The sequence below is a fragment of the Heptranchias perlo genome, chromosome 24, assembly GCF_035084215.1.
Source record: "Heptranchias perlo isolate sHepPer1 chromosome 24, sHepPer1.hap1, whole genome shotgun sequence".
Classification (NCBI taxonomy): domain Eukaryota; kingdom Metazoa; phylum Chordata; class Chondrichthyes; order Hexanchiformes; family Hexanchidae; genus Heptranchias; species Heptranchias perlo.
The window spans coordinates 28094947-28107014 of NC_090348.1; the positions used below are offsets into that span (position 1 = coordinate 28094947).

The 12068-nt window shown below is 40.3% G+C and overlaps 1 protein-coding gene across 2 annotated transcripts in view; it reads right to left on the minus strand.

Moving 5' to 3' along the window:
• The window catches only part of LOC137341643 (guanine nucleotide-binding protein G(i) subunit alpha-1), a 208946-nt gene that overhangs the window by 34525 nt on the left and 162353 nt on the right, over positions 1 to 12068 (minus strand). Inside the window, exon 1 of one of the 2 annotated variants that reach the window (XM_068004966.1) lies at positions 11386 to 11822. The exons of the other annotated variant lie outside the window; for it this stretch is intronic. Within the exon in view, the coding sequence (XP_067861067.1) occupies positions 11386 to 11503 (118 nt within the window). The 5' untranslated portion in view covers positions 11504 to 11822. Of the gene's footprint in view, positions 1 to 11385; positions 11823 to 12068 lie in introns of those variants that run through there. 2 annotated transcript variants of the gene reach the window in all.

Consider the following 12068-nt stretch of genomic DNA (forward strand, 5'->3'; position numbering starts at 1 on the left):
GTTAAAGAGCACAAAGCAAACTAATAGTTAATGAATATTTTTTGAACTGGAAGGTTGTAAACCATGATGTGCCCCAGGGTCAATGTTGGGACCATTGCTCGTCTCAATGTACATAGATGATCTGGACTTGGTTGTAGGGGATACACTATCAAAATTTGCAGATGACACAAAAATAGGGATTATGCTTAACTGCAAAGAGGGTTTAAGTGACTTCAGGAAGACAGAGGTTGTAGATGTATGTCAAATGAACTTTTATTTGGAGAAATGAAAGCTATTACATTTTTGGAGAATGGATAAGGACAGCTATATACACCAAATGGAAAAACTTTAAAAGGAGCAGGGAAACCTGGGGGTTCGGATACAAAAAATCTTTTAAAGCAGAAGACAAGCTGTAAATAAAAGCGCATGAGATCCCAGGTTTTATAAATAAGGGTATAGAGTACATAAGAGGTAATGCTAACCCTATACAAATCATTCGTTAAGGTGCCCAAAACTACAGCCTATCTTGGAAAAGCTGTCAAGGTCATGGAGTAGGTACAGAAGAGATTAAGATGATACCAGTGATGAGAGGCTTTAGTTATGAGGAGAGACTATATGAACTGAGCCTCCTTTCATCTTAAAAGGTTAAGATAGCATCTTAGAGTTGTGCAAAATATGGGGGCGGGGAGGCTTTGATACAGTAAACTGGGTAAAATATTTCCACTGGTCAGTGAGTCAGTAAGTAGAGAACATAAATTTAAGATCACCTGCACCAAAAGAACAGAGGTAGAGGTCAGAAAATGTATTTATTTGTGCAGAGTTGTTAAAGCATAGAATGTCTCATCAGAAACAGTGGTGGAAACAAAATTGATAATAGATTTAAAAAGGCAAGTGGATAAATATGTGCAACAGAAGAAAATTAAAAGGGCACAGGGAAAAGAGATAAATAGATAGTTCTTTCAGAGAGCCAGCACAAAAGCTGAGATATTTGTAATTTTATCATGTCAAATACCATTGGGTGCATTAACACTGCATACTGTGAACAGGGCAAATCACTCTCAAGTTAGCTGAGTTTCGAGAGCTGAATTACTCTAGCTCTTCCCAACAGTTTTCCTCCTTCTGAAGTGGCATTTTCACATCATGATGATGCAAAGCCATCAACCTGACAGGGGAGTTTTGGAACCCAAACTGAAGATTACATTCACACAGGGATCTGTTCAGGTTTTTCATTTTCTAGTTCCAAGCATGACCTCATTTATTTCTCCTTTTACATTCCTCAACTTTAGTGTCGGTGAAGCAGAAACTACTTCACTGCCATGCTAAAGTTGGTGTGTAAATTCACCCATAAAACGTCATTCCTTCACCCGAGTACTTTAACAAAGTCAAGAACTTTAAGGTTGCAAATTCCAACAACAATTCCATAGCTGACAAACATAACTTAATATTTATCTCTATAACTTCACAATTAAGAAATGCAGTGTGTTGCCAAGTTAGGTGAGCCTGTACAAGGATATTGTATGGGGTCAAAGCCGACAATCATACTCAATGATCAAGATATGTTTATACCATTTTAAAAAGGTGAGAGACTAAGAAATGTTGGTATTCAGAGGGATTTGGGTGTCCTTGTACACAAATCACAAAGTTAACATGCAGGTACAGCAAATAATTAGGAAGGCAAGTGGTATGTTAGCCCTTATTGCAAGGGGATTGGAGTATAAGAGTAAGGAGGTCTTGCTGCAATTATATAGGGCTCTTATGAGACCACACCTGTACTGTGTACAGTTTTGGTCTCCTTACCTAAGGAAGGATATGTGCCTTAGAGAGGGTGCAAAGAAGGTTCACTAGATTGATTCCTGGGATGAGAGGGTTGTCCTATCAGGACAGATTGAGTAGAATGAACCCATAAAATGAGAGGTGATCTCATTGAAACGTATAAAATTCTTAGAGGGCTTGACACGGTAGATGCCAAAAGGCTGTTTCCCCTGGTTGGAGAGTCTCGAACTAGGGGCCACAGTCTCAAGATAGGGGGTCGGCCACTTAGGGACTAGAAGAAGAAAGATTTCTTCACTCAGAGGGTTGGGAATCTTTGGAACTCTCTACCCCAGAGGACTGTGGACGCTCAGTCATTGAGCGTATTCAAAACTGAGATAGACAGATTTTTGGACACTAAGGGATATGGGGATAGGGCAGGAAAGTGGAGTTGAGGTAGAAGATCAGCCATGATCTTACTGAATGGCGGAGCAGGCTCGAGGGGCCTTATGGCCTACTCCTGCTCCTATTTCTTATATTCATACCATCGGGAGATTTAAATTAATGGGAGAAAAAAAAATCTCAGTTTAACTCAGTTAGTAGCATTCTTGGGTAAGTCAGAAGATTGTGGGTTGAAGCCACATTACAGACTTGAGCACAAAATCTAGATTGACACTTAAGTGCAGTAATGGAGGAGTATATTGTTGGGGATGTGATCAGATGAGATGAGATGTTAAACCAAGTCCTCATCTACCTACTTAACATTCCTCCCTCAACCACTACCAAAAACAGAATAACTGGTTATTTATTTTCTGTTTGCAGGTCTTTGCAGTTTGCAAATTAGCTGCCACGTTTGTTTACGTAACAGTGACGCACTTCAAAAGTGATCCATTGGTTGGAAAGCACTTTGGAACATGCCAATGACGTGATAAGGCAAAAATTATTTTGTTTCTTTCTGTACATGTGGCATTATATCTGGCAATCACGTGGCCATTGGCTTCATAAGTTAATCAATCGAACCTTAGGTGAATCTGCCAATTAGTCCTCCTGAATGCTGCTAAGCAACAGAGCGAATGCAATGTCAGGTGCTCTTCAACAAAGGACATGCCGTCCCACTTTTCCCCATTTTTGCCCTGTTCTGAAAACATAAACTTCTGTCTGAGTATGAATTCATGGGCATCTGTTACACTCTGGTACCTTAACCAGATAATCATTCTTCACTAACAAACCTAGACAAGTGAGTGTGCTGTATGACCATGTCACCATTGTAGCCAAGGCCATTCTTTTCCTCAATGACAGATACATTTTCCAACAGGGTCACTGGACAACAACCAGAAGCAGGGGCTGTGACTCATTTCCCCTCCCTAGCCCAGGGTTGCTAAGGCCAATTGTAGCACCCCAACTGCTTCCACTCCTTGATCAGCTAGTACAGCGGAAACTGGGATTTCAGCCCAGCTCAGCTATGCACTCTTTGTACCAGACACTGGGGGAGCTGGCCTTCCTAAGTACGAATGTCATAGATTTTTAGACTGCAGTACCTCTTTGTGAGCTCACTATATCTTGCAATTCATAGAAATCTTTGAACTTAGCAGGAAGTATGCATCTTCAGTCAGCAGGGCAGCCAAGAACAACACAACGTAAGAAAAAAATTCCCACCAGATAATTTTTCTTTTTCAAAAAGAAATTCCTGCTAAGGTACGGAGCACAGGTGCAAGTTCTGCAATAAAGTGAATCGCTCATACTGTATCTCATTTTATGCTTGAACCTAGAAATTAGTTCTAGATACTGGTCTATGGAATGAATGCTTCTAATAGATATGGTTTTGTGTGAACAACTATTTATAGAATTCCACCAAGTCCTATTTTAGTCCAAGCTAATTTTTAAAAGCACTTCAATTAGCCTGAATTTAATGTGCAAACACATCTACCCAGTGACCTGTTCCTTCATAAAACATCTTGAGGATTAAGCGGTAACAAGCTCATCTATAAAACAAACATTTTGCAACTACCACTATATTTCATTGCACGAGTAATGCACCTGCTTGTCCACTTTTTTATAAACTTCCGCTCAGTTTTCAATCCCTTCTGCTTAAAATAACTTGACGTCATACTAAACATAATACTAGGGCATAAGTTCAACTGCCCAAATGGCTAAGTTTCTATTTGTTAATTGACTACACTATCTTTGACCAACATATGGGATCAAAAAATTATTCTGCATCTATGTTCGATAGGTAGGCATACAAGAACTTAACTTTACTACCAGTCTCTCTGTGAGAAGACAGCTGACAGATACCCACACAATTGCATTTTTCCCTGAAAGTGACCCAAGAAAATCAAAACCATATGCCCAGCTTTGGAAAGGTTTTGCTTACTGTGCTTGTATACATAATCACATTGTAATCAACTTGTACTTAAAAAATTGAGAAAGGTCAGCCTGAGTACTCACTTTATAGAGGCACAGTAGTACTCGGCAGCCCAGCAGGATAGTCTGACATATACTGTTGCAATGGCTGATTCCACTTAACCCATTTCCAGATGTGAAAAACAATAAAACGTAGTTACAATATGATTGTGGCCCTGCAGCCAGTATAATACCAGGTCCGCAGTTAATTTATTTTAATTATAGAATAACAGCACTATTCTAAGACACAGAGTAAAGATTAGAAAAAATAACTGATCTGTTTTAGTACCAACTCATTGTCTAAGTTAATTTCCACTTGTCCTTGAACAATTATGTTATCACTAGTGAGCCAGTTTGAAGTATGGCAAAAAGCAAAAACTGTTAGGTGCTGGAAATCTGAAACAAAAACAGAAAATGCTGCAAACACTCAGCAGGTCAGATAGTTTCTGTTGAGAGAATAGAGGAGTTAACATTTCACATGTCAATCCTTCATCAAAAATCAGTTTTGACGAAGGGTCCACTGCCGAAATATTAACTCCTCTGTTCGCTCCATGGATGCTGTCTGACCTAAGTATTTCAGCATTTTCTGTTTTATGTTCTTTAAGTTATGGCTTCTGGGTTAAAGGGACTCCATGATATCAGAGTTAAAGGGACTTCATGGCATGTTAGTGACATTGAGGTGCTATGTGGTCAGTGCTTTCTTCAAATAAATTCACAGCAAAAGATCAGTACATATTTTCTGTTGGACTGGGAATATTAAAATTGCTTTGGAGGAAAAATAATATAAAGAAAATTATATTTCTCCAACACAAACCAGGGCAAGAGTTACAAGACCCAGCAAACCACTTCACTCTTAAGATTACCAACCCATGATTTTAAACATAAACTCCTTCACATCACAGAGACTGCTCTGCCCTTTTGAATTCTTATTCTTGACATAGGACTGAAGTTACTAAAGTTCCAAGAACAGCACTGACCTCCAAGCGCTGGATGCAATCAGAAGTGTCAAAATAATAATCTCATTCAAACTTTCTGGGCACTATGCCAGTAAACCGAATAGCTGGTATACTTGGAAAAACGTAAAGCAATACAATAGTTACAGTACTTCAAATACCTAAAGTGTAAACAACAATCAGCATTTATATCAACATTATGAAATGACTGCTGCAGCTCAATACCATTCTTCAATTTTAAACAGATAAATGCTTCCAAACTCCTGCAAAAATTTTCAAAATAGCTATTTCTTGCTGATTACGTATCCACATTTCTTGGCCAGCAATCAAGTTTATATCTAGTTTCCTCAATAGATAAGACTACTTCAAAATTAAAGCTTAAAGACAGTTCAGGTAGTCTACTGAAAGTAGGAAAAGGGGTGACACGCCGCCAGTTCATTTCTTACATTAAAAATGTAACTTGTCAGTGAGAAAGCTCGTGCAAAATTCTGCTTTCCCCAATTAGAATGTAGTGTTAGTAGAACTCAGTACTGTCCACTTGCACTGTTCTAAAGGCAGGTGCTGTATTTGCAACACAGCTGCAGTAATTATATAGTATGAATATAAATACAGGGATGAGGGATTATGTGGAGAGACTAGAGAAGCTGGGATTGTTCTCCTTAAAGCAGAGAAGGTTAAGGGGAGATTGAATAGAGGCGTTCAGAATTATGAAGGGTTTTGACAGAGTAAATGAGAAAATGGTTCCATTAGCAGGTGGGTTGGTAACCAGAAGACACATTTAAGATAATTGGCAAAAAAACCAGAAGGACGATGAGGAGAAATTATTTTATGCAGTGAGTGGTTATGATCGGGAATGCACTGCCTGAAAGGGTGGTGAAGCAGATTCAATAGTAACTTTCAAAAGGGAATTGGATATATACCTGAAAAGGAAAAATTTGCAGGGCTGTGAAGACCAACCAGGAGTGGGACTAATTGGATAGCTCTTTCAAAATATCTGGCTGGCACAGGCACGATGGGCTGAATGGCCTCCTTCTGTGCTGCAAGATTCTATAATCCCAGTTAATCTAGTTTACAACTGGTTTTCGACTATGGATGTCAGATAACAAAGATTAACTGAGTATCATCTAACATATGAAGCTTACTGTTGTAATTTCATTGTTAGACTCATACAGTTCAAATGATTTTTTAAAAACTTTAATCAGATTACCACTCCTGTTACCCAGTGGGGTTTCAAACATCAATGGGTTAAACAAAGTGTTGCTGTGTGTTTCCATCCATGTGCAGTTTAATTCAGTTAAACAAGTGGTGCACGGTAGTGACAAACACTTATTGCTCTGTAAAGGTGAACCTAGCTAAGTTCCAGGTTACAGTATCTTTAATGGAAATATTGTCCAGAATAATACTGATATACCTTGCATTTTAAAATAAGAGTTTTAAAAGCCCACTATTTTATAGTGCCAAATATCCAAACACACTGCACTAATCTTAGCACAATAAAAAAATGAGATTTTAGTTTGCAACCACAATCCTCATGGCATCAAGTTCTTTAACTGTGTGATATTCTAACTGTTAGTCAAGGATTTCTTGCCCACTACAGAAGTGATGGGTTGGGGAGGGGGGGGGGGGGGGCAGGGTCATCCCCAAACTTCTTCCCCCCCCCCCCCCCCCCACCTTCCAGAAACATATTTCGGAACATCTGCAGAAATCTGGGAATAGAATGTATGACCTCTGAACTGTGGATAATGTGTGGACAAAAAAAAACAGCAAAATGCAATGTTGGGTACGTAAAAACGTTCATACTATGTCCATTTAAACTGCGAAAAAGACCCAACAGTATAATTATAGATTTCACATCCTTCTAAATTTAGATTGTTTCTCACGAGTATTTTAGCAGGGTACAATACTGGTAGGAATATTTGAGGTGATGAATTTGGAGTTCACAAACACAGCTTTTTGCACATGGACATGTTGGGCCGAAGGGCCTGTTTCCATGTTGTAAACTTCTATGATTCTATATTAAACCCTATTGGTACAAATATATTAGATGAGTGACAATGCTGACTCAGAAACCCAATTAGGAAAATGACAAGGAATCCAAATTATCAGTGACACTGATGAATTGACATCATTAGCCCACCTCTACAAGAAAAAGTTATAAAACTGGCCTACTCAGTTAGTTAGCAGTGGATAGTCATGGCATGAAATACCGTAAGCACACTCAAGATAACTCGGACACTTCACATACAGTAAGCCTGCTTTTATGAAAAAATATTGCAATTGCCTTTATATAAAAAAGTCCCTTGGAACACACTGCATGTAGCTACTTCTCCAGTTAAGAAACCAAATACTCTCTGCAACTCATGGTGCCAACAGACAGCTTCATAGATGTTCTAGTCCAGTGTTATCCAATAAAAGTTGTTGACTAGCTACTGGTTATGGCAATACCACATGCGCCAATGTTAGTAGAAAACGCCTTATTTCACTCACACAATATAGGTAAATGTACATCACAACTGTGTATTTACTTAAACATCTACCATCGCTCGGTAACCGTGGAATTAAAACACTCAACGATCGAAAAACACTCGCACACTCTGCTTTTCATCTCACAATTTTACCAACAAATGCATAAAAAAGTTAAAGTACACCTACATACGCCGTATGACTATGAGTATTGAGATTGGATGGTGTTTATTACTCATTTTTTATTTACTGATCAGAAATCCAATTAGCCACATGTAGCCAACATACTGGACAACAATGTTCTAGTCTAATGCCATTACATTAGCTAATCCAATAATCAAATCAGTTGCTATCCCAATTACCTGTTGTGCCTATAAGGCATCAAACCAGTTTAAACTCTTCTAACAGACATGGTTTCCCACCATCATTACAGGAATAAATTGGTGAGCAAATGTTTCCATTACCAATGGCATAATAACTATATATTCTTTGTGCAGTTGAGCTTGCAACAGATTCCTATGTAAAGTACAAAATTTGCTGATTTTGTGTCATGGGCACGATGCACAAAACCAACAGCCTAATTGATTACAAATCTTGAAGAAATTGAAGTTAGTAATGTACAAAATTATATTTTCAGTGCCAGATTGTACCAATTGCCTTATACAGACCCAATAGCAAATCCCATTTAGAAAAGTGGCTTTTAACTATTATAAATGCACATAGGGCATGTTCAATAGCTTGGACTAAAAAAAAAGACCTTTACCTGAATCCTTCTCTCCATTTTATTGAGATCAATTTCACCACAATGCTAAATACAGTTAAGCACTGTTGCCTATCCAACATGTATTGAAAGCAAGTCTTAGCACGCTCAGACTAAGTAATATTTAATCATAAATTAAAGAGACATTATTGCACAGCAAAATTTAATATAGATTAGAACTTCTTTAGAAGAAGATTAAAACTATAAATGTAATGCTACCAGGAAGCATGCTTAAACTTCCATAGATTTGTACCCTCAATTGTTTTATTGTGAGGCTAATATACTTGAATGAATTACAGGCAATCTATTTTTAAAATTTCACATAATGAAGGTTCAATTTTTAAAAATATCTGTCCATGTTCACTAGAATAAATCAATCTAAACACAAGTATTTTTTTCCTTTTTTATCATGCATGCTGCAAAACATCTGTTACCTGGAAACGGGAAGTGATTGTTCAAGTAATGAACACACCCAAAACCTTTCTGTGATGCTTAGTAACTGCATCAAGATATAAGGCTCGGAAACCTGTGAGATACTCCACATGAACACTACTTGCAGAAAGATTAGTTCAAATAAATATTTCATAATTAATGCTCTGAATCAGAGAATTAAGCTTCATTAAATGCGCAGAGATCCCTTGAAAGAAAACACATGGGGTGCTAAATTGGGCCGTGTAATGCCCATTGTTTCAGAACTACGCGGCCTCCCGAAGTGCCAAGATGGCATCTTGGCTGCGCACACACAATTCCAGCATGACGTGCGCCAGACGCCATCTTGGTGTAGGAGTTTGCACAGGTGCAGATAATGAACACCGGAAGCATGTAAAGTAAGGAGAAAATGGATACAATCAGTGTGCAACTCTGATTTAAAGTGATAAGTCCCAAAATGGTGTCTAACGCTCAACTCAATGCACAGTCTTAACCCCGAGCATCCGAAAGTGTCTTAGAATGCCTGAAGGATGCCCACTAGCGCTATTTAAAGGGACCATGCAGGATTTACAAGTTAGTGGCTGAATTATTGCTTCTGGCTGCTGAGACATTTGTAACTGTTTTTGGAGGTCTCCTATACTTGAATACTAGAACAAGGGGACATAGCCTAACCTTTAGAGCCAGGGCGTGCAGGAGTGAAGTTAGGAAATGCTTCTACACGCAAAGGGCTGGAGAAGTTTGGAAACTCGTCTGCAAATGGCAGTTGATGCGAGCTCAATTGTGAATTCTAAATCTGAGATTGATAGATTTCTGTGAACCAAGGGCATAAGGGATATGGGGCTAAGGAGGGTATAAGGGATATGGGGCTAAGGCGGGCATAGGGAGTGAGGTCACAGGTCCACCCTGATCTCAACGAATGGCGGAACAGGCTTGAGGGGCTAAATGCCACTACCAATTGCTGCCTCCTGATATGCGCCATCTTCTCCTGCAAGAAAGTGGGACGTGTCTGGATGATGTGCCTGTCATGGTTGAATAGCTGCCAGTGTGTGTGGCCTGAGAGTTGAGTGGGTGGCTTGCAACAGTGGTAATACGTAAGGGTGATAGGAAGTATCTGATTGAAAGAGTTGAGTACTGATGGAAAGAGTTTGTCGGTCTGTAGGTGATGGGGGTTGTAGTGCATGGAGCAGTGGATGCGGTTAGTGGTGAAGTTGGTAGGAGACGCCACTTGACAATTGACCTCACTTACCTTGACCACTCATGTCATAGCACTGAACTTCTTCCTGCACTGCATCCATGTTCATGATGCTGTACACCTGGCATTGACTTTGTGCCCCGCTGCCTCCCACTGCCTTTTGCGCATATGTCTGGAGGGCCTTTTGCCCCCCCCCCCGCAGATGTAGGATGTCCCTCCTTCTGACCATCTCGTGCACCAGCAGAGAACTGTGATGCATGCACTCTCGCAGGCCCGGTACAAACTCAGATCGACAGATTGGTGAGGTCTGGCATGCAGATTGGAGGATGTGGGATTTAGTAGTGCGCAACCTTTATTCAATGTTTTAACATAGCTCATCAGTTTGTAAATATATGGGCTGGAGATGCATCTGTGTTTTGCATGTGCGATGTCTGATCTCTGTTCAGACTCCATGCAGACAGCAGACTGTTATTTTCAGCAAATAACAGGTACCAGCTACCTTTAACAGATTTTTAAGAGACAGTGTACCTTTAAGAGAATGGGGCTCCCCCTGCTGGTAGAAAGTGCAAATTGCACCGCATCCTAATTCCAGGCTGATTTCCAACTCAGATTGCAGGTAACTCCTCAGGCCTCACGAAAGTCTCATCCTGCCTGCGAAGGGACCATTGGGCTCTAGGTAATAGCGGATTGTGCTACCCCCGCCAATAACAGGCCCTATCCAATTTTTTCCCCCACATGATCTGTTCAACTCCTAAATATATTATTCAATTAAAGGTCCTAACCATGCTTTCCAATCTCACGTTAACCTAACGTAGATAGGTCCAAGAATGTAAAGTTTTAACGAAATCAAATTGGTACGGGATTTCGCTGTTTTTGCAACCGATTTTGTTATACCAGCAGGGTATTAACACAAAATTAAAATTACTTGTGGCTGTAACGTAGTGAATCAGTGGTAAATAAACTTTCCTAATTGCCCATCCAAAGCAAGCTCAATAAAGCAGTCACTATTGACCACTAAAGAACACCGGTGCATCTCCTGTTTCGTTTACCGCACATTTTTAAACCAAAACTGCATTATAAATGGGAGCAAAATAAGCAGCTAGATTGATCTGAAATTCAGGACAAAGATAGATTTCACGGCGTTGACGTTTAAAACGCAATTGTGTCTTCGGGGGGCGGGGGTGGAGAAAGACTGGATTGCAAACCTTGATAAGATTTAAAATACTCAAAAAGAGCATCATAATCTTGTGATTATGCCGTAAATATTTTTATTATAACTACTGGCCATCAAAAAACCTAAACTAAAAAAGAAAGTTCCTGCATAAAAGTCTAACCCCATGCCGTGTGTTGCACTGGTTAGTACCGCAGGGATCAATGCGGGCAGCAGGGATGGTTAGAGAGCCATTTTGCCCCTCAGTCGGTGAGATGCACTCCACTCCACTCCCTCACTCACTCACCCAGCAGCAGCAGTTTGACTTCTCTCGCCGCTTTTTCCCCATCCTCCCGCAGGTTCCTGTCGATCATTTTCGACCTCTCCACCGCCGCTTTGTCCTCGGTACTCAGAGTACAACCCATCTTCCGAGCTTTATCTGCCCCTCTTTTCTTCCTCACTCAGCCGCAACAGCTTCTTCACACCGCCCCTGCCACTGAGTCCAGACGCTTCCGTTTCCCCAGAAAAACAACCACACTTTTAAAATTAATTTTTTTTAAAAAAGTCGACCAAGAGTGTCGAAACCGGACTCCGACGGTTCCTCTCCGTAGTTTGAATGGCGGACGCCCCCGACTCTAGTTCATTAATTGATTGATTTATTTATTTATTTTTAAACACGATCCCATTCACACCGACGCTGCGATCGCCAACAACTTGGCGGTTTCTGGCGCATGCGCATCGCCTGCCCGTGCACTCACGCCTCGCCAGCTCCGAGACCCCGGATGCCCGACTTCAATCTTCACTGTCTGCGCCTGCGTCACCACGACGGAAGCAGGCGGTAACCCGTGGCAACGGCCACAAAGCCCGACTTCCGATTAATTTAAATGTCTTTTTCCTCTGGGTTGTTTGGTTTCTGCTTTTCGGTGAAGTAGCTCATAGGAGTACCGGTAAAGGAAACGCGATATAGTTGTTCTTCATATCTGTTTTATT